Source organism: Arachis duranensis, chromosome 5 (assembly GCF_000817695.3).
Source record: "Arachis duranensis cultivar V14167 chromosome 5, aradu.V14167.gnm2.J7QH, whole genome shotgun sequence".
NCBI classification, from domain to species: domain Eukaryota; kingdom Viridiplantae; phylum Streptophyta; class Magnoliopsida; order Fabales; family Fabaceae; genus Arachis; species Arachis duranensis.
Genome location: NC_029776.3, coordinates 20,072,737 through 20,098,315, shown reverse-complemented (window position 1 = coordinate 20,098,315; position 25,579 = coordinate 20,072,737). Strand labels below are relative to the sequence as shown.

Genomic DNA, 25,579 nt, shown 5'->3' with positions numbered 1-25,579 from the left:
CTACCAATCATAAATATTGCTGTCCCTAGCATTATTCTAAAAATAATAATGGAAAACCAGACGAAAACGAAATCGAAAAATAACTGAAGTAATCTGCTACTGATAATAAGTATATTTTCTTCGGAAAAGGAACAAGCGAATATGAAATATAAATAATTAAAATAAAAATAACAGTTAAGAATTAGTTGTTGCAAGATAAAATGTCCCCACCATAATAGAGAAAATTGAGGGAGGAAGCAAAAACAGAAAGAAAAAATAGAATAAATCAAAATATGCAAGGATACAGGCTGTCACATCCAGTTCTCCTACTCAACAAAGAAGCCTTCACTCTGTCAGCCATCAACTAAATTAAAAATAAAAAATAAAAAGGGGTTGGCATATATACTCAGTCTTCTCCTATTCCTTCCCTCCATAAACTCATCAAGTCTCATCTCAACATGGATCCGTGCCACTACGTGCGGCTCCTCGTTGGAAACTTGGCCCTGAAATCACCGGCGTCATCCAAGCCCTCCTTCTCCGGCAAGGTGCACCCTTCCACTTCGTCGTGCTTCTGCGAGATCAAGCTCAGGGGAGCAGGTTCACAGCGATCCCACGCGGCCACAGTTCCTATAACCTCGGACACGCACCCTACTCCGCACTCCATGGCCGCATGCTTCGACTTCACCAAACCCCACATTGAGAAGCTCCTGAGTTCCAAGAAGCCCACCACCATCACCATCTCCCTCTACAAGGGCCGCGCAGACACTTCCTTCTCCTTCTTCTCCTCACCCAAACTCCTCGGCAAAATCTCAGTTCCCATCGATTTCACCATGCTAGACTCAAAACCCGTCACGTTCCACACCGGCTGGGTTAACCTCGCCAAAGCAGACAACAAATCCTCCTCCGCCCAGTCACTGCACCTAACAGTCCGGGCTGAGCCCGACCCGAGGTTTGTGTTCCGGTTCGACGGCGAACCGGAGTGCAGCCCGCAGGTTTTTCAAGTAAAAGGCGATGTGAAGCAACCGGTTTTCAGTTGCAAGTTCAGCTTTCGGGACAAGAATCAGGGACAGTTCCAATCTTCTTCGGCTAATGCGAATCACATGGCGGAGCGGAAGGGATGGTCCATCACAGTCCACGATTTGTCGGGTTCGCCAGTCGCCGCGGCCTCCATGGTCACGCCCTTCGTTCCCTCACCCGGGTCGCACCGGGTCAGCCGATCCAACCCGGGAGCATGGCTCATAATCCGACCCGAGGGGGACGGCACCTGGAAGCCTTGGGGTCGTCTGGAGGCCTGGCGGGAACCCAACAGCTCCAACGCCGTAGGGTACCGATTCGAGGTGCTTCCGGCTACCGCCGATCCCGTGACCCTGGCCGCCGCTACTATCAGCTCCCAGCATGGCGGGAAGTTCACCATCGACATTGCTACCGGCGTGACCCCTGTGAGCACTCCACATGGGAGCTGGGATTTGGGGTCCCGGTCTCGACCCGGATCAGGATCGGGTGTGGATTTCGGGTTGGACCCGATGTTGATGTATAAGGGGTTTGTGATGTCGGCGAGGGTGGACGGTGAGGGGAAGTGCAGCAAGCCGGAGGTGGAGGTTGGGGTGAAGCATGTGACTTGCACGGAGGATGCTGCGGCTTTTGTTGCTCTTGCGGCGGCGATGGACTTGAGCATGGACGCTTGCAAATTGTTTTCTCAGAAGCTCCGAAAGGAGTTGAGGCAGTAGAACTAAAAACATAGTGTGTATTTTTTGTCGTATTCTGAGTGCCGTTTCTGTCGGTTCAGCTAACACTATTCTAATATTCTTGGCGCTGGATCAAATTCAGCACTAACCCTCCTTTTGTTTTTTTACGGTTTTCGATGAGAACTATGTACAGTTGGGAGATTGGAAGTATCAGTTTAGTATTATTTTTGTTTATTCTTTTACCTCTTGGTGAAGTTTTGGATTCGTATTTTGCTTACAGATTAGGTCTTGTAAAGCTTCTGTTTTTCAATTAATTGGTTCTGGCACAAGTAGAATTTTTAATTCATGTCTCGTGCGTTGTAACGGAATGCGAGATTGAGCATGAGAATCCTATGTGCTGTCTCAAGTACATGTATCTTCTGTCACGCTTAGGTTTGCACTATTTCATTGCTACCATTACTGAACATGTACATAATAAGTTAATAACTTAATAGGGTTTCCTGGAACCCGCACATTACTTTCGCTCCAACATATCCTTTAATTAACATATGATTTTTTTTTTCAGAAGTACCTTGTAATTTTTATAGTATCCTCATTTTTTTATTTTAAGAAATTCATCCCTATATCTCCCTTCATTTACACACACCAAAATTCTGTGTGAATGAAATTGTTCTTGACTTCAAAATAAAAGAGGCATAAAATAAATAAATGAATAAAGAACAGTGGAAAAGGAATAATAGGATACAGCATTTGCTGTGAAATTCTTTTCAAAATTATGAGCAAACGGCTTAGAAGAGCCTGGGACTTATTTCAGTGGATTTTCCTCAAGTTAACATTCTTTCAATTTAACCATAGTTGTTTGTAAGATTGAAGAAATTTCAACTAAGAGACGACGGTGATAGGATTGTGAGGATTCAAGTATAGAAGCAATGACCAAACACGTAACGTAGTCCAATTTAGACAATTTTGAAAAGCACACGACACAACACCCAAAATGAATCGTAAGAAATTGGCTAGTCACCAATTTGGTTTCTCACGTTGTGCTGTATCCTTGCTGTCCATTCTCTAGCTCTAGAGTGAAACACATTTTTCCTTTCTTACCACAAAGTATGTAGCTTTTATCCTACTCTAGTATGAAGACAAGGATTGTGTAGTATGAGACATTCGACTAATCTACCAAAGAATTAAAGACTTTGATATGAATATCCACCAAACTACCTTAGTACGTTTTTCAAACACACTTACAAGGGGTTCAAGTGGAAGGGTTTGGCTAACTACACAAGGTCAAAAAGAACAACTTTATCACTTACAAAACATGACCATGTTACGAGTTTATTCTATTGCACTTTTGTCACTATTATCTATTCCATTTCTAATACCGGCCAACTTATCCGGATCAGTCATCACATCCTTGATAACATGAGAATCAGTAGCATTATGATCATCTGAACCAGTAGTTCCCTTCCCAGTGAATGACTCTGATGATTCTCCACTTTCACCTGTCTGAGTGTCATCCTTCAATTTCTCATTGTCATTGTCGTTGACATCTGTGTTCTTCATGTTCAAATTTGAATTACTCCTTCTGTTGCTTGTTTCACTGTTATCCTTGTTCACAGTTTTGTTTAATGCTACAAATCTTGTTACCTTTTGGAATTCACCAGCAGCTGCATCGACATCTCCATTTTCTGTTTTGATAGGGTCTGTTGCCTCAGAATCAGGAAGGTTTTCTTCAGATCCTCTATTGCTTCCCTGCTCTGTTCCTTCTCCTGTGACTGTTACATTCACTGTATTATTTTGAGCATGGTCTGATTCGGAAAATATCCCCGTATTATTCTGTTTAGATGAAGTGTCAGCTCCAGTTCCCGTCATGTTATTGCTGGCAGCACTGGCTGCTAGTGCTACTGTCAAATTACTGCTTGTCTCCGAGTTATTGTGAGAATGTGTTCTGTTGGTATTATTTAGATATGAACTATCCGCTGGGATGGGCAAAGTCTTGTTTACAGTTTCTTTACCAGAAGTTGTGTTAGACGTTTCCCCCGGCATCAGTTGAGCTCCTGTGACCTTAATATCCAAATCAGTTTGATTCCCGCTACTTTCTTCTGTAAAAGTAGTCTCAGTTTCAGTGCTACTTGAATGAGTATCATGAGTCACAGCACTGGAGGCATCATCGCCCTTGTAATGCTCCTCCCGGGCCTCATGAGTGTTGTGGTTTTCAACTGAACCCTCCTCCTTTTCCTCATCCTCACTCTCCTCTTCTTTATCTTTCTCTTCCTCAATGAGCTCGTCATGATTAATATCCCTCCCTGAATTCTCTTTATCCTTTTCAGCTATCTCGTCATCTCCTACCTCTTGTCTGTCTTCCATCTCCTCACCTTTGTTTTCATCTTCATCTTGCTCTTCCTCTTGTCCCCTCACTCCGTGCTGGCTCTCTTCTTTTCCTTCTTGTAATTCTTCTTGTTCATGGAGTTCATGCTTGTTTTCATCCTCTTCCTCCACGATATTCTCATCTTCCACTTCTTCCTCATGCTTTTCATTTTGATTTATTTCAACCTTTTGTGCATTAAGGTCTTTTCTACCAAGTTTTGGAATCTGATGTGCAGTATTGTCATCAAATTCCTTCTTCTTATCATGTGAGTTCTTAATCTGATAGATCAACCAGAAGCAAACACAAAGCAACAGAATAATCTGCAGAACATGTTTCACCTTGATGCCTTTGGACCGCTGGTTCCGACTTGGCGACCGCCTTATCATGCTTAACTTACTTACAACGCTCAAGTTCTTACTTTTTCCAAATAGCCTGGAACCGAATAAGCAATTATCAGAGTCCTACAGAGGAAACAGGTATGGAGTTAGATGATAATTTCTATGCATTTTGAGTGATAAATTACAATGTCAACCAATACAACTGTAGAAAATGAACAAATCATGGTGGACGGCTGTCATTATGCATAGTTATTCACCATGATTTGACGTCATGCTTAGAAATCCATCTCTGTAAAGTCCGAAAGGAATCCCCTTCCTACAAAGTTATATCAAAGCAGCTAACAATATTTGTCCTTGCACAAATGGCAACACCATCATATAACATACATAAGGAGAAGAGGGGAAATGATAATATCACGCAAAAAGCAATCTATGTTACCAGAAAATTTCTACAAATGCGGGCATCATAATGGTTTAATTTAAGGGATTCTCCAAATCGAATATATTTATTGACCGAGGAAAGGAAACAGGGTGCAGCAGAATGGAACATTTTTAAAAAAAAGGAAATACTGAGTGAGAAGAAAGAGAACTAAGGAGGGGTTACAAAGCTGAAAACAATTTCACGCGAAAAAAAAGAAAGAGCACACACAAAACCCTAAAAGAAACCCCAGAAGAGGAAGAAAAAAAGGCAAGTAGGAAATTGATAGAGAAGTATGGAACTTTGAATGGGGAAAGAAGGCCAAACATTGGTCCAAAAATGAAGAGGAAAGGAATTCACCTGAGTGAGGGAGGGGAAGGCAAGTAGGGAAGCACGCAACGAGTTGAGAGCTGAGAGCCTGAGACTGTTTTTTTAGCACCAAAAGTAGTCAGCTCGTCTTTGAGAATGCCACTTTGACCTCGCTCCTCTCTCCCCTCTGCTTCTGCCAATGCTACATTCTGCAATTGGCTAACACTTAATTCAAATAATTTTTTATTATTGTGCTACTTTTACATCACATAACCTAACCATTTTCTTTACAGCTTAAAGTAGTTCCTTACTATACATTGTATAACTTTTTGTTTCTCCATTATAATTAAGAAATTAACTTTAACATAAAAATACATAATGTTATTCACCATTTTTTGTTTTTGATATTAGAGTAGTAATATTATTTTCAAATGTGGGATCGAGAAATAAAAATTAGATCCGATTTGTAAGAGGTATAAAAATAAGACCGTTCGATCTATGAAAAATATAGAAATTGGACTTGAGAGATTTTTATTAAAAAAAATTAAAAATTTAAAGTACAAAAATTAAACTCTCCAATTTATATATCTGTCACACTTTTAAAAAATATCAAAAATTATAATATTAAAATATATCAATATTTTTACTTTCATACCAAAAAAGGCCGTCATTCAAAAAAATTAAATTAAAAAATTATGCATGTAACCGTAGTAAAAATACACATTTTCCTTTATTTTAATGTTAATATCAAAAGTTCATAAAATGTTCAATCTTACATTAATATCTCTCTCATAAGAAGAATATAAATGAATGAATGGTTGGTTATTGCCGCCCATGAAATGACAAAAATCTTGGTTATTGCTAGAAAGAAAAATTGATTCTCTTAAATTTTTTTAATTAAAAATATAAAATAAGATTTTTAATTTTTAAATATCTTTTAAATATATATTTTTTAATTTTATCTATTGATCCGTACTTGAATAACTCAAATATATAACGCTACATCTCGGAACTGAATTTTAAATTCAAATACTTCGTCCTATTAAAATAACCGACCCCGAACATTTTCAAAATGTCGATACATATCTTGGACATGACATGTACATAACGGTCCATTGTGTAACAATAAATATAGGACAAATAGGACTATAGATTCAATCATTTTCACTCACTCTTAAAAAAGAACTCTAATTGTATTTATAAAGATCGATTACTAACTTGAGCGTCAGAATCCTTTTTGCAGGTCCAACGCACAAGTCCAGCCTTTGAAGAACTGCAGTTCACCTGAAGGTCTTGGAGAATGAGCCTTTCAGGTGTTAACGAGCTATACTTCAGAGGGTAGTTCTTGATAGGAATAGTTGGCGTCTATGGAGCTATTTTTCAAAACGTGTTCCCACATTTTACTACCTTTTTCATCTCTTCTTTCTTTTTCTTTTTGCAAGGTTTCTTATATCATGACGGACAATGCTATAGCTCCACAACCACCTCCAACTCATGCAGAATTTTTGGCTATGAACGCTGCTTTGTAGGCCGAGGTCCAAAAAATGGCCGAACTCCTGGCAGCTAAACCAAATAACGATAAGGAGAATGGGGAACGCAAGAATCTTAATGATGAAAATCCGAATGAAGAACATCACTCTAAATCAAACACAAAGATGGGAGGAACACTTCACAAGGCAGAAAGGTGGAGAACGAATCCGTTTTTCGAAGAAATAATGAACTTCCAAATGCCCAAAAACTTTACACTTTCAACAACATTGAAACCTTATGAGGGTATTGGGGATCCCAAAGTGCACGTCACCAAATTCGAGTCCATAATGTTACTATGGTGCCTCTGACCTTATCTTGTGCCGATCTTTTCCAACCTTCTTGAACGGAGCTGCTTTACTTTGATTTTTAAATTTGCCTACAAGTTCCATTACTAGTTTTGATGAGTTCACTGATATATTTGTAAACAATTTTGTAGCATCCAAAATCTATGTACGAGACTCAGATTATCTGAGCACAATTAATCAAGGACAACACAAAAGTCTGAAAGACTATATGACGAGGTTTGCAAAGGCAGCGATGAAAATTCCTTATCTAAACCCCAAGGTTCATTTACATGCCTTGAAAAGCGGGCTTCGCCTTGGAAAGTTTCACGAGGCCATTGCAGTAACAAAACCAAAGACGCTAGCAAAATTCATAGAAAAAGTGACTGGACAAATTGAAATCGAAGAACTAAGGAAAGCTCGGAGATTGGAAAAACTATTACCTCGCAGAGACAATGACAAGCAAGGTCGAACGAACAACCTTCGAGACAACAAAATGCCGGTTAAGTTGACACCCAACTTTGACTCATACACACAGTTCAATGCAAGGAGGGAAGTTATAATCAAAGAGATCCTACATGCCAAAATCATCAAAACCCCCAGTAGGGCTGGGACCTATCAAGACCAAAAATATGTTGACAAAAGCAAACACTGCGCATTTCACCAGATGTTCGGACATACAACTGATGAATGTGTAGTAGCAAAAGACCTCCTAGAGTGATTGGCACGGCAAGGGCTGCTGGATAAATATGCCAACGTCAAAATCCAAAAGGATGCGACAATCTCTCTTACAATGGCAGAACAACCAAATTCAACTTCGGTAGCAAAAGACAATGCAATATAGACTACTTCAAACCCACCTCCCCCAACTCGAAAGATCATTAATTACATCTCAGGAGGGTTCACCTGCAGACGAATTTCCAGCTCTACTAGGAAACAAAACTACAGGACCATGCTAACCCTCAAAGGAGAGGGATCAAGGCTACATCAGTCGAAATGCTCCACCCCGAGTATCACTTTCCAAGCATCTGACTTCAAATCCCAAACCCCAAATATCGATAACCCAGTGGTGATATTAGTGACCATAAGAGACACAACAATTAGAAAAGTCCTCATGGACCTTGGGAGCAGTGCCAATGTGTTGTTCTTATCAACATTTCAGAAGATGCAGTTGAACAAGAATACTTTGCAACCTTCATACGAAGAGCTAGTTGGCTTCTCCGGAGAAAAGGTTCTAGTAACAGGTTATGTCTGGTTAAAGACGACTTTAAGGCACCATCCCCACTTAAAACCTTAGATATCCAATATCTAGGGGTTGATTGCATAATCCCCCTACAACATCATATTAGGGCGACCATCGTTGAATTCTTTTAGAGCTATTATTTCTACGATTCATTTGTGTGTTAAGTTTCATATGCAGGATGACATTATCGCAACAATACATTTCGATCATAAAAGGGGCAAGATAATGCTATAACACTAGGCTAAAAGTCTGACCATCGACCTCAGAATCAATCCCGCAGATCAACTCGGTGTACAATACTGATGACATACCTCTACTACCTGAGCTTGACCCTCGATGTGATAAAGAAGCACGACCAACACCAACAGATGACCTCGCAAAATAAATCTTACTACCAATGAATCACAATGCACTAACATTGGCTATACTTTCAATGTAGAAGAAACATATAAGCTTGTAGCCCCACTGCAAGCAAAAGCGGATTTATATGCATGGACACCAACAGATATGCTTGGAATCAACCTAAATGGTATGTGCCATAAGCTTGCTTTGGACACCAAAGCTCGTCCAATCCGTCAGAAAAAACATAATCTCGGACAAGAACAAAAAGAAGCAGCGGTCAAAGAAACCCAAAAACTATTGAGTGCAGGTTTCATAAAGGAGATCCAGTTTACGTCATAGTTGGCAAATGTGGTCATGGTAAAGAAGACCTCTAGCAAGTGACGTTTGTGCATTGACTTCACAGATCTAAACAAGGCTTGCCTAAAGGATTCATATCCCCTGCCGAATATTGAGAAATTGGTAGATAGTACATTGAGTTTTAAAGTTTTGAACTTTATGGATGCTTATTCAAACTATAATCAGATACAAATACATATTGAAGATTAGGATAAAACCGCATTTATAACTGATCATGGCAATTTTTTTTACAAAGTAATGCCTTTTGGTCTTAAGAATGTAGGAGCAACATACCAGAGGTTGATGGACAAGATTTTCTAAAATCAAATCGGTCGAAACATGGATGTATATGTTGATGACATGGTTGTCAAATCAGAAACTGAAAGCAGACACCGCTTCAACCTCGAGGAAATTTTCCAACTGCTCAGGAGATACAATATAAGATTGATTCCTGAGAAGTTTACATTTGGAGTTCAAGGAGGCAAATTTCTTGGTTCCATGTTAACCCATCAGGGAATTGGGGCAAACCTAGAGAAGTGCCAATCTACAACATAAATGAAATATCCACGCATAATCAAAGACGTGCAACAACTGACTGGATGTAACACCCTAACTTTTAGCAACTCATGATCGTACTAGAAGTCCGAGCGCTACTTACCTCTATTCCTTCAATTATAAACTATGTTTATTTAATATTGTGCCTTTGTGAATACGAACCGAAATTTTAATTAAGAAAACAAAAAGTTTTTACTTTTAATCACTTAATCACAAAGATATATTCACATAGCTTTATATACATAGACTTATTTCATGATTCTCAAATACAAGTCTTATCCCCTCTAAAAACTAAAAACACTAAACGACAAGGGGAAAATAAAATCTAACAACTCAACTTGTGAAGATAATCTTTTATGCTCTTGTAGCTCCACACTAAACCTTTGCACCTATAGCTGAGAGAGATGGAGATAGGGGTAAGAACTGGAGAGTTCTTAGTAGGGTCAGGGTAGTTAGTTAAGTTTGTTTTATTATGTTCTAAGTAAATAACAACAGTCAACAAAGTATAATCTAACTCAGCAATTACAGAACATAGAATCCAATCATAAGCACACACAATCATAGAAAACACAATCACAAACAAATATGCACAAACAAGGATGATGCATGTCTAATCTTATCGCAGGCCATGAGCTCATGTGTCGGTTGCCTACCTGCTCCCAACATTACTTGGGCACGAGTCCCAGATATGACTTTTCAGATACATACAGAGTGCATATAAGTCTTACGGCCAGGCTGCATACAGTGTGACTTTTAAATGTATTATAATATGCTTACATCTGGAAAACAGTTCTCAGTGTGTGGGCATCCCCACTATACATTTGGCACTAAGGCTCGAGCAAGGTCGCATCTGCTCTCTTGTGGCAGATAGTCTTTTAAAGCTTTTTCTTTATCTTTTTCCTCTGCTCTCCTGTGGTAGATATCTCTTTAGTTAATACATTTTTTTCTTTTTTGTGCTCTGCTCTCCTGTGACATAAATTCGTTAGGTTCTTTTAATCTTTGTTCTTTGCTCTCCTATGGCAGAGATTCTTTAATATTTTCTTTCCTTTTCTTTTCTTTTTTCTTCTTTTCTTTCCTATCATTCCATAATATAATTTATCTTCGCATTATTCTCTCGTCTTTCTCTAAGTGTCTTATGGAAAAGAATTATAAATTACTTTAAATTAGTTTGCGTTCTCTAAAACTTTTAAGATCGCTCTGTTTGCTCTTCTATGACTTATAATAATATTAATAATATCTTTACTAGATAATATTCTTAATAAGATAATAATAACAATAATATAAATGAGATATTTTAAATAGTAAATAAATAATATATATATCTTCTCTTAAAATTTAGTTTATAAAACCTTATTTTAAACTTTTATTAATTACTTTTTGTTGAGTTAAGAAATTAACTAAATTAATTAGTGATGACAAACATTATTTTTAGGCAAAATAAATAATTAGCGTTGATTAATTATAATTGCATATTACTAATTATTTATTGTTGCAGGCCAAAATTCAATTTTATAGCACAAATAGAATGAAAAGCAAATAGCAAGGATGATGGGCTGAAAGCAAAAATAGAAGCCCAAAGAAAAGCAAAGAAATAAGTCATATGAGCCAAACAGGTTGCTTAATGGATATCCGATCCAAACCCAACTCAATTTCAAATCCATCCAATTAGATCTCACTTCCAAAGCAACGTCCCTCTTTTCATTTGTCTTTGTCAAATCACAGAAAAGTGAGAAAGAGAAAGAGAAAGCTTCTTCCCTAAGGTGATCATCAAAGAAGCAAGAAAGAGAAAGTCCAAGCTTGAGACGTAGAAGTCTAATAAGCAAATCCAAACCATATCAAGCTTAGGTTAAAGGTAATCCATTTCCTTTTACATGCAACACACTTTCTTCTCTTCATCTTCAACACTTTGCCACTCCGTTTTGAGCTATATGGAAAAGAGGATTTATGTTCTTCTCTGCTGTAAATCCACGGTCTCAAACATATCTTGGGACCAAGTTGGTTTTCAAGGGCTCAGATTTGATTTACCATTGAAAGACTTTTGTGGTTGCTGTTTTATGGATTTCGGTCAAGATGGAGAAGTCAGAAGCAAAGTTTCTACTATGAGGTTTAATGAGAAAAAGTGAGTTTGTGGGTTGGTGAAGCTCAAGGCTCAAGGAGTTGACCTAGGAAGAAGAACCGAGCAACATGCAAGGAGATAAAAGAAGACTTTCTACTCATTCAGAAGCAAGGAGAGAAAACCAGAGTTTGGTGAGTTGTGTTTTGCAAAGAAGTTCCTCTACTTGGATAATGCTTTCTTTCAAAGAAGCATTCGGTCAATACTGAAGAACTGTATCTGAGGTTTGCAAATCTAGTTTTGCACAAAGCGAAGAGACTGTTGATGAAGTTAATCTCCCTCATGTTTTACAGATTATGATGTGCTTTTCTATGTTTATCTTTCTGTAATTTTTTGTGTGAAAAGGCATATTGAGAGAGCTCAAGTAAAAGCCATGAGTGAAAAAAGGCTGAATGATACACTTGAGAGAAAAGCCTAGAGTTATTTTCAGATTTCTTTAGGTATGTCAATGTCTTGTATCTTATACCTGTGAGGTATCCCTTTCTTAGTTGGGTTAGCACTAAGAGTGAATAGTTAGGTATTAGCATAGCCAATGTCAAGTTAGATTAGAACTTGAGTGTGAAAGGATTGTGTCAATCCTGTGAAATTGGTGTATGTAATACTTTTAACTATAGTGAAAGCAACTAAACCAGAATACATGCTGGTGTTAGCTTTTCTCTTCTCTACTGTGTTCTGTTTTCTGATATTCATAAGACAAAAATAAATTGTCTCAAATTTTCGCTGCTGAGTACAAACAGAATCAGAATTGAAAGTTTGTTTTAAAAGGGTCATAACAGCAACTTAAAAGGAAGGCATAGATTCAACCCCCCTTCTCCAAGCCTACCACAACCTTCACTTTTTAAACTACGAACTTTTTAATATTCTATTTTTAACCTTAATATTTTATAAAATTATATTTGAACCCTCACTTATTTTCATATTTATAAAAATAACCCTAAACTTTTATAAAATATCCATTTTACCCCATACTCAATTTATTACCCAAAAACTTATATAATTACAAATTATACCTCAATTTTTATATACAAATACAATGTTACCCTTCAAAAATAAAGTTTAAATATTAATTTTCCTCTTATACCAAAACCAAAACCCGTAACCCTTTCCTTTCAAAATATTACTTGTATTTTAATCCGTTTTCGAGTCTTTCGCTTACCGATTTTTCTTAGCTTTTAATTTAATCTTTCAACCACCAAATCTCATCAATTTCCTCAAAATACCACATCACAATAGTCCCAAAAATATTAAAACAACTACAGCTAAGCTGTTCCTCATAGCCAAACCAACAAATCACAAGCAACAATAATAATTCAACATAAACTCATTCAAACTCAAATAATAATCAACAAAATTAACATTCACTTATCAAATTCACATTTAATTATTATAAAGTTATCAATCCTACCTCCGTGTAAAATCAAAATACTCGAAACTCCAGAGAAGCCTTCTGACTGAGCTACTGAAGGGGAAAACATCAGAAATTATCTGTGTCTTCTAAAACTCCAATTGGCCGAATTCGAGGGGAAGAGTAGCTATGTCACCGTCAATTTCTACAGGACAAAAGTAATGCTAACATGTAGAAGAGGAGGATACGAACACTTTTATCGGAATAGATTTTTTATTGAAATTACGGATTAAAAAAATTAAAAAAAAAGAAAAGAGAAAAAACTCACGGTTTTCACGATGAAATTCGGCCTCTCTCTCTTTTGTTTGGATAGCATGCAAGTTTGGTTATTGCATAATCAATGTGCTTAATAGATTTGATGATGATTTGGGCAAAGGAAGAGTGGTTAGGTATCACTTACATTATATATATATATATAGGTGAATTCTACCCAACTCTCCCTAAAATAACATGTAAGTTACCCTTTATGATATGTCACACTTTAATTGGTTATTATCTTAACTATATTTAAGTTATTTTGTAATTTATTATTTGAAATGGGTAATTGTATAATTTTTTAAAATATTAAAATTCTACCCCTTAACTGCGATCTACTGCCTCTCACGCAATCTCTTTCTACAGTGCATTATTCCTTAACGAGTCGTTAAATTTCCATGGTTGGTAACTTTCTCGTTCTTCCAGTATAGCTAGCGCCGACTTCATTATTATCTCCTGTCCTTTCACTCAATTTTTTTTAGCCATAGATCACTCCTTACCAACATAATTAATGGTTAGTTCGGTTATTAAATTTTTTTCATTAAAAATAATATATAGAATATATATTTATATGTAAAATATAATATAATAAAATAAATCTATTCAAAAGTATAATTAAAATTAGGAATATACAAATATAATAATAAAATTTGTACTCTAAACAAGTAAACATATCTTTTATCATATATAAATTATTTAAAAAAATATAAATTATTAAAATTAATAACACAAATTTAAAATGATAAAATTCAATTTTCTTACAAGTATTTTTTATAGTATTTTTATTCTTTTAATTTTTAATTTATTAATATTTTAATATTTAATTAATGATTAAACAAATTATTTTCATGAGAAATTATTTTTTGTATAATCTTAAAAAAGAAACCAATATAACAGTTTAAAAATTAATATAAAAATGATATTTTAAATAAATAATAGTTAATATTAAAATTTTTAAATACAAAAGCAAATTGTATAGATATTCAAGATATAAATATGAAATACATGTTTAAAATAAATAAAGAAGACAAAAATAATTATTTATTTCTCATGAGTACTCCCATTTTATCTGTTTTATTTATTTTATGCATATATTTATATTTATCTTTTAAATATTTATACAGATTATTAATTTATTTTTTAAACTGTTATATTGGTCTCTTCTCTAATATAATATAAAAAATAATTTTTCATAAAAATAATTTGTTTAATTATTAATTAAATAATAAAGTACTAATAAATTAAAAATTAAAAAAATACAAATACTATAAAAAATACGGTAAAAAAGTTGAATTTTATCATTTTAAATTTCTGTTATTAATTTTAATAATATATTTATTTTTAAATAATATATGTATGATAAAAAAATATGTTTATTTTTGTGGAGTACAAATTTTATTATTATATTTATATGTTTATAATTTTAATTATACTTTTAAATATTTTGAATAGATTTATTTTACATATGAATATATATTCCATCATGTAATTAAATAAAGATATATTTTTAATGAAAAAAATTTAATAACTAAACTAATCATTAATGATGTTGATGTTGGTAAGGAGTGATTCATGGCTAAAAAAGGGATTGAATGAGAGGACAAGATATAGAAATTAAGTCTGCGCTGGTTATACTGGGAAGAACGGAAGTTACGAGTCATGGAAATTCAACGATCCATTAAGGAATGATGCACTGTAGAAAGAAATTGCGTGAGAACGTGCTTCAATTAACGGGGTAGAATTTTAATATTTTAAGAAATTATACAATTACCCATCTAAAATAATAAATTACAAAATAACCCAACAATAGTTAAGATAATGACCAATTAAAGTGTGACACATTCACCCCTCCACGTTGCATTCAGAGAAGATGAAGAAGGTTGGTATTGTCTCAACGTAACTCAATAGATCGATAAATCTCCGATCTCTCTTTTCACCTCAAGCTCTTTCTCTGCTTTTGCTGCTTTCTGATAGAATAGTTCATCTTTTAGATTCCTCCTTTAGAGTAAGGTATTAAGCCTATTTGACGGAGTGGTGGGGAAAGTCAAGCCTTACCTTACTGTTGCAAGTCTTTTTGTGTGCATGTCTGCTTTCTTTTTTCTACATAACGGCTCTTTAACGCATATATAAAAGTCACGTTTGACTTTAATGAAGGATGATTATATGATTATATACACTTAATGAATGAAACTAATGAGGTGTTATGGTTGTATATATGCATTTATGCATAAAAACCATGTTCTCAAATCCATTTTTCTTGTTCCCTTTAATGATTTCGGTTAGTTAAATGGAACAAGTATTAATATAATAATAATAATAATAATAATAATAATAATAACAATAATAATAATAATAATGATAATAATCAATTTAAATTTTGTTTATCAAAATAATTTTTAATAAATAATTCAAACTAATAGAATAAATCATAATTAAATTAAACTTTAATAATAATAAAATTTTATTTAATTATTTTTATTAACAAAAATAATTTTTTAAAAAATAAAATCTTAATATAATTTAAAAACTTATAAATAACTAATTATTCAATTTTAAAAAATTCGGAGTGTTATATTGGCCGCTTTGTAGTTCTTTCACGATTCTTACCAGTGACGACAACAACGTCATATCACTTCTTTCCTAGCCTACAAAAGACAAGATCAGTGTATATTCCAAGCAGTCGATAAGTTTTTTGTTCACAGCAAGCAATAACTAGTCCGAATACGAGGCTTTAATAGCTGGCCTACGATTAGAAAGAGAAATGAACATCTAACATCTCAAAGTCTATTGTGACTCATTATTGGTTGTCCAATAGGTAAATAGCAATTTTCACGTATGGGATCCCCCTTTTGGAGTAATACCTAAACATTGCAAAAAATTTAATACAGAATTTCTAATATTTTAAAATTATGCACGTACTTATAGAAGATAATAATAGAGTAGACATTCTATCTAAGTTAGCTACTTCTCGAATCATTGATACAACTCCAGCATTATCACAACTAACCTTTGTGGAAACAAGTATTTACGTCATAAATATTTTTGCTCTATCACAGATAACAGATTGGAGAACACCCTAGGTGGAATATTTAAAAATAGGCAATATACCTACATCTAAAGGAAACCAAAAAATTTTCAAAAAATGAGCAAGCCACTTTACCCTAATAGGCGATGACCAATACAAAATAGGATTATCTCGACCACTCTTGAAGTGTTTGGGGACCGAAGAGGCAAGCCTTGCAATGTTAGAAATACATGAGGGAATTTGTGGCACACGCATAGGAAGATGCCACCTAGTTACAAAGCTGCTGAGAGTAGGATACTTCTGGCTTTCACTCTAAAAAGACTGCATGGATAAAGTCCAGCACTATGATAATTGTCAAAAATGTGCACCGACAATACACACACCAGTCAAACTATTACACACATATGATATCGGATGACCTTTCCATAGGTGGGGCCTTAAAATCCTCAAACCTTTCTCGGTCTCTTGAGGTCAGGTAAAATTTTTACTAGTTGCTATAGATTATTTTACAAAATAGATCGAGGCACAACCATTTTCTAAAATAACCTCGGACAAGGTAAAATCTTTCATATGGAAGTTTCTTATATGTAGATATGGCTTATCAAATAATATCGTAACTGACAATGATAGACAATTTACTGATAGAAAGATAGAATCTTTTTAACAAAATCTTAACATTAAACACTATTTTTTCTCCATTGAGCACCCTCAGACTAATGGGCTCGTCCATTTTGCAGGCCTTGTGAAAAAATAGCCGATGTCCAAGAACAATGGGCGATTTAAATCTCGAAATCCTATGGAGATATAACCCTACACCACATTCGACAACAAAAGACACACCATTCAGGCTAGTTTATGGTGTAGATTCAATGATTCCAATGGAAATCTCACTAGGATCATTAAGGACCGAGCTTTCAAACGTCAACATCAATGATGAAAATAGGTGAGCTGAGCTCGACACATTAGATGAGGAGCGTGAATCATCAAATCTTCGATAGCAAGCAATGCAAATTGCCATACAGTAGAAATACAACAAAAGAGTGCGGCCTCAAACATTACAACAAGGAGACCTCATCCTACGAAAGGTAGAAGATGTTCAAAAACCTCCAGGCCAAGGAAAGCTTGCCACCATGTGGGAGGGCCCTTCAGAGTATCAAAGGTACATGGACAAGTAACATATTCTTTACAAACCTTGGAAGGGACCGAGCTTCTAAACACATGGAATATATCGTCATTATGTTCTTATTACATGTGATTATATATTTATGTATGCAACACAAAGCTGAACGATATTCTTTTTTCTACCACCGAGATTTTATCCCATGTAGGATTTTACTTGGGAAGGTGTTAATGAGGCTGCCCACTTTGTATAGGAGGATATTCTCCAAAGCATTCAAAATACTATTTCATATTACCTACAAAAGTCTTTCTAACCAACAAAACACAAAATTGGAATTTCAAAATACGCGACTGAAGCGTTATATCATTTCGTCAAAAGGAAACAACCTTTTCCAAAATAAAGAAAAGTATTGGTGTTTATACACCATATAATCCACCCAACTATATAGAACAAAGAGTTCAAGAAAGCAACAACATAATTCAAAATAGATAGCCCTAAAGTTAGGGGTTTTTTTCTCAATAGTCTCCGCATTATCATCTTTTTGCTTCACAAACAGCTTCATCATCTACAAGCTTGTCAATGACCACTATCTTGGTAACGTCAAGATCCCCAATGTCAAATTTAGGAGCAAATTCCGTCACCCGGTTGACAGCACGATCAAACTGCTGCGAACATCTCCAGCATCTCATTCTCAAGCTCATGCACCCTAGATGTCAACCTGCCTTTCTCATTGTCAGCATCCTTGATCTGACCTTGCAAAGCTCGAATATAATCATGTAGCTTCAACATCTCTCCCTCCATACCTTTCATCTTCGACGTCACATCAATAACAACTTCATCTCTTTCCTTTAAAGATTTCTGCAACTCTAACACCTTGCTTGCGTCTTTCTTTTCCTCAACTCCGAGCAATTCCGTAGTTCGACCCATACAAAGCATCTTGGCACCAATAACCTGAAACATAGCCAAAGATTTCATTTACAACACAATACTAACTAAACTAAGTTGTTTAAACTTTTTTCTTACCTGCATATACTGTCCAACCGCCTCTTTTCCAACCTCTTTCAGCATTCTCACATCGACTGGGTGTTGGCGACTTTGTCGGCCAACTCAGGAAATGAAAATCGTTCACTCTAAACAGACTGAGCATTCACACCCCTAGAAAAATCATGAAGTCGCAACTACTTCCCCAATTCATTTTCTTCCCCAAAATCCAAAACAGCAGCAAAAAGAACCTCAAGGACTTCTCTGAATCTGGTTTCTTTCTTTTTAATGGATGAGCACATGACTGTGCAGGGTCCACCCCCACGTCCTTCCCGACACCTGCAACAGAAACTTCATTGTCATGCTTCTTTTTTTGATAAAAAAAAAACTCTCATTCATGTCGACGATAAGCTCAGAAATTTTTCATCTGTATCAAACAAATAACGTAAGTTCGAGAAACAGATCTTCCACAAACATAATTCCTACCATATGTCAAAAGATTACCTATATACGTTTTCAAAGCTTCTTTATCATTTTCAACCTTTAACATATCAGAAATAGACAACAATTTTTTTTATGAAAAGCATTCTATTAGGAACTCTAGAACCAAACTGTCCTTTTCATCTCTTCTCAGAGCATCTAAAATTTGCATCAGCTCGGGACACCAATAAAGCAGAAACTTTTTCACTAACTCATCATCTAAATAAACAGATATTCAGTCTCCAATGATCGTACTTTTACAAACATTTCTTTGAAACTTTTAAAAGAAGATTTGTATAAAACAAAGAGGGATCATCCCAGGTAGCTACTAAGATTTGCCCAAAGACCTCTATGCAGCCCTTTTGATTGAAACAACGAGAAAAAGATGTTTAGAAAGGGAGGAGTTTTCAGGAACTCCATCAGACATTCATAGGCTCGAAGGAAAGCCCATGAATTAGAGTGTAGTTGTGAAGGAGCACAATTTAGTTGTGTTACACCTTGCATTCAAAGTCAGTAAAAGAAAAACTTCACATTTAACTGAGACAAAACGCAAACATAAAAATAAAAATAAACCTATTCATCCCTCTTCTCACATATCCTCTCCTCACCACCACAAGGAAGAAATTCTACATGCACTGGCATACCAACCCTAACACAATTACTAGTAACAAGTTCAGAAATTTTTTCCATGTTGTGATAAGGAAGCGATAAATTTAACATCCGCATGTACCCACACATAAAGGTCACCTTCTATTTCTATTATTTTGTCTTTTATTTTGTCTCTAGCCATGTTAAGAAAGGGGAAAGAGAAGACAAGAAAGAAAACAGAGACAAAGCCAGCAGGAAACAAGAAAAAAACAATACTAATCTCTTAAAGTCATTTTCTCCACTGGGTAATTTTCGTGCAAATAACACAGGAACGGTTTCTAATATGTTAATAGGAAGAGGTAATGAAAATCTAAATATCCACTAACATACAATCTAAATCACTCTTTATCTCTAGTTGTTTGATCAGGTGTAACTGTTCACCTACTTTCAAATATTGAGCAGACAAGATTCTCTCGAGATAACTACGACGTAGTAATTATTGCATTAAACGCATTGAGAAATGGTGCTCACCCTTTATATCAATTAAAACACGTGATTTAAACCCAAGCTTGACAAAACGACTACGCGTTGAGCTTGGGGGTTACTAGGACAAGCTTATAAAGTCCCGAGGTATAGCGTTAAAAAACTAAGCTCAACTTGCTCCCCACAAAACAACTGAAAGTCAAGTTTGGGGGCTGTGATTTGTACCCGAATAACTCGGATGCATAATGCTACACCTTGGAACTAAATTTTAAATTCAAATACTTTGCCTTATTAAAATAATCAACTCCGAACACTTCCAGAGTGCCGACATATATCTCGAGCATAACATGTACATAATGGTTGCCATTATGCAACAATAAATACAGGGCAAATAAGACTATAGATTCATTCCTTTTCACTCACTCTTAAGAAAGAACTCTTAGTGTATTTTTGCAGGTCCAACACACGGGTCCGGCCATTGAAGAACGTGCAGTTCACCTAAAGGTCTTGGAGAAGGAGCCTTTTGAGTGTTAACGAGCTATACTTCGGAGGATAGTTCCTGACAAGAACATCTATAAAATATACGATAAAAGGTTATGCTTTATTCTCTTAAGCGATAAAAATTTTTTAGAGCATCCAATCTCGCTAGAGAGTGAGATAGAATTGGAATAATAGTGTAATGCCATGTCCATTGTTGTCTTCTACCACTTCTCATTAATCTTTTATATTAATTCTCAACTTTTCAAGTAGAAGGTTTAGAGCAAGAAATTAAATGAACTAATTTTTCACTAATCTTCGGAAGGCTTGTCCGTTTTGCCTAATTCCCCACAAATAGACTCTTCTTTTAATGTCCTAGGATTTAGTAGAAAAAGTATATTTTTTGTTTTTAAAATTTATAAAAAATTTTAAGAATATCTTTTAGTTTTATTTTATTTCAGTTTTGTCCTAAAATTTTTTAATTTATATCAAATATATTTTTGATAGATAAATTTTTAAAAAATTTAGAACTAATTAAATAATAATGCATGATAATTATGTCTAATTTAATTGTGTTTAAGATTATTTTTGTGAAATTATTGTTGAATTAGTTCTAAATATTTTAAAAATTAATTGCTAAAATAAAAAATATATTTTATCCCATTCACTATTACTGCTACTTTTCTCAATTACAAACCATACTTTGATATTTTCAAGCCTATTTCTACTATAAAAAATAGGCTCCAAAACCCAAACTAGAATAATATTTGTTCTGAAATATTTCTATAAGTCCAATACTAAAATTCGGTTCAAGAGAGTATAAGAAGTTCTAAGGAACTAATTTGATGATTAAGTATTCTCTCGAATTCTAAAGAATATGTTATAAATAGGATAATAACTCCTCATTCATAACTCATTCTGATGTCTAATAACTCAATTTTAAGAGGTTAATTGTTATATTGTAACCATCATGCTACTATTAAAGGAGAATACTACAACATTAACTATATATAGGCCTAAAAGCATCATATGAAGAGAGACTACAATAAGACATCAAGTAGCATATAATGAGAGTAACTCATGAAAAAAGCAACCCACATAAGAGAAGCATATAACATCATAACCTCATAAAATATATGCATTATTCCAAATACATGCAGTCATATATGATCTCTATCTTATTTTTTTTTGTGATCCATGCTAATTTGAGTATCGGAGTCCTTGCAGAAATATCCCTATCATTGAGAATGACAAACTTGGGACATTGTGGGATAGCAACAACTTTGTATCTCCAACCTACTCTCTACAATTTTGTTCAGATAACTCCTAAATTCAAAAGAGTAAAAATACTTCTCAAAAATATCGATATAAGATTAAATAAAGAGGAGACGACCCACAAAACATCCAAATAGTACAATAGTACTTCTTCCATTGGGTATAACAATGCATAGAGAATATACCAAACAAAAAAAGAAATGCATAAAGAAAACTATATAGCAAAGTCTAACAAACAAGGAAGGATGTCACCAAAAAAGAAAATAATTTCAATATACAAATAAATTACAATAGCCTGACCAAAATAAAAAACTGCAATAGTAAATCTTGCAATGTCTACTGTCTAGCAAAAATATGATCTTAAGAAACTTCGTTGCAATATGACACTAATTTATTAACCATTTTTTGTTTAATTTCTCTTTTCTTTTTTTAAGGGTGTTTGAAAATTCCTTAGAATTTAATTCTCATAGAAATTGAATTCAATCCCAGTGTTTGAAACAAAAATAATTAAATTAGTTTAGATAGAATTCAATTCAATTCCATTATTTTCTCTCAAAATCAGTTCCAACTCAAATAAGTCTGATTTAAAATTTTATTCTATTAAAATTTTACTTAAAATTTAAAATATTTAAAATGTCTTTATAATCTTTTTTTTTTGTGGAAAAGGGAGGTCAAAGACTTAACACACGAAAGGAAAAAACCAAATTAACACACTATCCAACACCTGTAAATCTCAACATGCCAATCTAAGAGAAGATTGTGACTAACATTAGGACAGGAGAATCAAAAGTATGGGACCAATAAAGAGAGAATGGCCTTTCTTTGCAAGAGTGTCCACTATACTCTTACCTTCTCGAAGTATATGAGACCATTCCACATGTTGAATGCGACTTGAGAGGATACTAATGTCCTCAATGAGAGACTTGCAGGGGTGACTAGAAGGACATCCCTCTTTCATAAAATCCATAGCCATTTGAGAATCTGTTTTTATTATTAGGCAATTAAAATTTTTAGCAATTGCTACCTGGAGGCTCTTGAGAATTTCTCATATATAGTTTGCTTGCATTATAGAGCAACTATCCAAATTACTTGAGAACCCCACAATGAATCTACCCAAGTAGTTTTTGAAAACTCCACCACAAGCAACGCTGTTATTGATGGAAAAAAAGGAACCATCAACCTTGACCCTGTGTTCTGGAGGAGGATTCCAGCTAATCAAATGTTCGGACGTCCAATTGAGATACCTCAGAGGCTGCTTCATGTTCATAACCTTTACAAACTCTGCACTGCAAATTTTAATCATTTCACCGCTTTATTTGACTCCATCATCTGCCCTTTAATTACCACATTGTTGCGCAGATACCAAAGGGTGGACACATCGATTCCAAAGATGGTAGCCCAAGCATTACTTTTGGAGATATTAATCCCTAGCCAACTTTTTATATCTTGGTTAAAAGAGTCGATTAAATCTTCTGGGATGTCAAGTATTTGCCACACAAGATACGCAAAAGGACATTCACGTAGAACATGGATTGCAATTTCTTAATTGTTGTTGCATCTTGGACATTTAAACACTTCCCATGTGATGCCTACATCTTTCAGCATTAGTTAGCAAAGCCTCATGCCCTACTAGCTATAAGAAAGTTCTGATTCTTTCTGGATCATTCCAATTCCAGATTAATTTAAAGACCAATCAGGCAGATCATGGTCTTCAATAATAGTTTGATATGCTTATTTGAGATTGAAGGTTTCATCCGAAGATGGAGCCTAGGCAATAGAGTCTGCTTCCTTCCAAGGTGAAGGTAGGGACATGGCCAGAATTCTCTTAACCACTTGTTTCGGCAGCACCTCATCAAGCTTTCCCTCATCCTAAGAACCTGAAATCGAAAGAAAATCCATAAGTGATTCTTCCCTTTCATGGGGATTTATTACTTAATTAATGTAAGCATCGAGTCTTCCCAAATTAGGCACCCAATTGTGCTTCCAAAATCTAATTTTAGAGCCATCACCAATACGTCAAATAGAATTTGTCTTCACTCGGTTTTAGGTACTGTAAATTTCTTTCCATATATTGGACATATTTTTTCTCCTAGTGACTCTTGGAATAATGTCATTGCCACAATTATATTTTGCTCTTAGGACTTTTTTCCATAAGGCATCTTTCTTCTTTATCAAGCCCTAACCGAGTTTCATCATAAAGGTATGGTTTAAGTCTCTTGCATGTCTAATGCCAAGACCTCCTGAGTTTTTGGATTTTCTGATTTTATTCCAATTTAAAAGATGAACTTTTTTTGTATGTGATGTTTCTCCCCAAAAAAAATTTTCTGCATTTACAATCAATAATATTACTAGTAGTAGTAGGTAATAAGGCAGTTTGCGTAGTATAACTAAGAAGAGAACAAAAGATAGATTTTACGACTGTTGTTCGCCCTGCTAGAGACAAGAATGAAGCTTTCCAGTTGTTGAGTCTAACATTCATTTTGTTGATGATGCCATTGAAAGTATCCTTAGAGACTTTCGAGTGAATTAGAGGAACGCCCAATTACTTCTCTAAATCATATGTTCTGGTGAATTGGATGAAACTATTAATATTGTTTCTGATTGCATTAACCACATTATTGGAGAAAAAAATTTTGGTTTTGTCATTGCTAACTTTTTCGCCAGAGTTAAGATAGAAGGCATCAAGGATCCTACTAATAACCTCTGCTTGTTCCATGTTTGCCTCCGCAAACAAGATTAAATCATCTGCAAAGCAGAGATGGGATAATTCAGGCCCCTTCTCTTAAGTTGAATAGGCTTTCAGAACTTGTGCTCACAAGCAGCTGTAATAAGTTGAGAAAGACACTTCATGCATATAACAAAAATATAGGGAGAAAATAGGATCCTCTGTCGAAATCCCCCTAGAGGGGATGAACTTATCCAAGGCTTCATCATTCCACAACACCTCATCCTTGCGGTACTAATACAGCTACACAAGCTCAATAAACTGCTAAGGAAGATTAATATCCTCTAAGGTGTCCCTAATAAAGCTCCATTTAAGTCTATCGTAAACCTTTTTAAAATCAATCTTTATAGCCATCTAACCCTTAGGCCCTTTCTTATTCCTCATGAAGTGAACGACTTCTTCAGTAATGATAATGTTATCCAAGCTATACCTTTTTGGAACAAAGCTATATTGAGTAGGATACTAAAAGCATTGTTGGAGTTCTCTGTTAAAAATATTGCTGGAATTTTTTACCATCATTAGAATTCTCTTCCGACTGTCACATTAGCATTTTTCGTTTACTGTGACATCATCTTTTTATGGTTTGATGATTTTGTCAAATTTTAAAATCTTTCAAGAGTTATTTTGTTAATAACAAAAGTCATGTACCATTTTATTAGCGTAAGAATCTTTTGAATATCGATTTGTTATTTACCTTAATTTAATAAATAAGTATATTTATTATTTAAATATAATGTTATATTAATAAAAGATAAAGTTATTTGCTATAAAACTTTAATTCATTTAATAAGCATTTCAAATATTAGAATTCAATTCAATTCTATAATTTTATTCATTCATTTCAAATACTAGAATTCAATTCTATAATTTTACTGAAAAAGAGTTGGAATTATCATCCTCCCCTTCTTCCACCTCCTCTTCTTTTTCTTCCGTTATTGAAAATTCGTCACTTGTATTGTCATAATAGTTGCTTAAAGAAAATGGAGGTGCAAGTGGTTGAGGAAGGGCTGTAGTGCTTCCAAGCATCAAAATAACCGAGGACATGGTGGGCCTGTCTTTGGGCCTTTCTTGAACACACAACAGGCCAATATGAATCCATCTCAACGCCACATTTATGGGGCAAGCGTTGACCAGGACATGATCCAGAAATTCCAGCTCCTTGCCTTCGCTCCAGAGTCGCCATGCCTGTTAAATCTCACGAAGGGGTAAACGCTGTACCACCCAAACAAAAATAAATAAATAAAGAACGAACTTACATAAGATATAAGAGT

General features: G+C 34.9%; 3 protein-coding genes across 5 annotated transcripts in view; 1 reads left to right on the top strand and 2 right to left on the bottom strand.

Moving 5' to 3' along the window:
* Positions 1-392: 392 nt before the first annotated feature.
* Positions 393-1,906, top strand: LOC107488657 (uncharacterized). Its single transcript, XM_016109413.3, has one exon. The coding sequence runs from the start codon at positions 438-440 to the stop codon at positions 1,704-1,706; it is 1,269 nt and encodes a 422-aa protein (XP_015964899.1). The 5' UTR covers positions 393-437; the 3' UTR covers positions 1,707-1,906.
* Positions 1,907-2,594: 688 nt separating this feature from the next.
* Positions 2,595-5,317, bottom strand: LOC107488656 (uncharacterized). Of its 3 annotated transcripts, XM_016109409.3 has the most exons (3): positions 5,146-5,317; positions 4,625-4,683; positions 2,595-4,490 (listed from the first exon to the last, which is right to left on the bottom strand). In XM_016109409.3, the coding sequence occupies exons 2-3, from the start codon at positions 4,625-4,627 to the stop codon at positions 2,997-2,999; spliced, it is 1,497 nt and encodes a 498-aa protein (XP_015964895.1). In that variant the 5' UTR covers positions 4,628-4,683; positions 5,146-5,317; the 3' UTR covers positions 2,595-2,996. The 3 variants fall into 3 exon arrangements, with proteins under 3 accessions (XP_015964895.1, XP_015964896.1, XP_015964897.1); XM_016109410.3 differs by lacking the exon at positions 4,625-4,683; XM_016109411.3 differs by lacking the exon at positions 4,625-4,683 and having other exon boundaries at positions 2,595-4,461.
* Positions 5,318-25,496: 20,179 nt separating this feature from the next.
* Positions 25,497-25,579, bottom strand: part of LOC107488599 (cysteine-rich receptor-like protein kinase 25) — a 1,993-nt gene continuing 1,910 nt past the window's right edge. The window contains exon 7 of the mRNA XM_052261659.1: positions 25,497-25,520. Coding sequence (XP_052117619.1) covers positions 25,497-25,520 — 24 coding nt within the window. The remainder of the gene's footprint in view (positions 25,521-25,579) is intronic.

Coding starts and splice junctions, on each gene's coding strand:
- LOC107488657 (XM_016109413.3), top strand. CDS start 438: ATGGATCCGTGCCACTACGTGCGGCTCCTCGTTGGAAACTTGGCCCTG.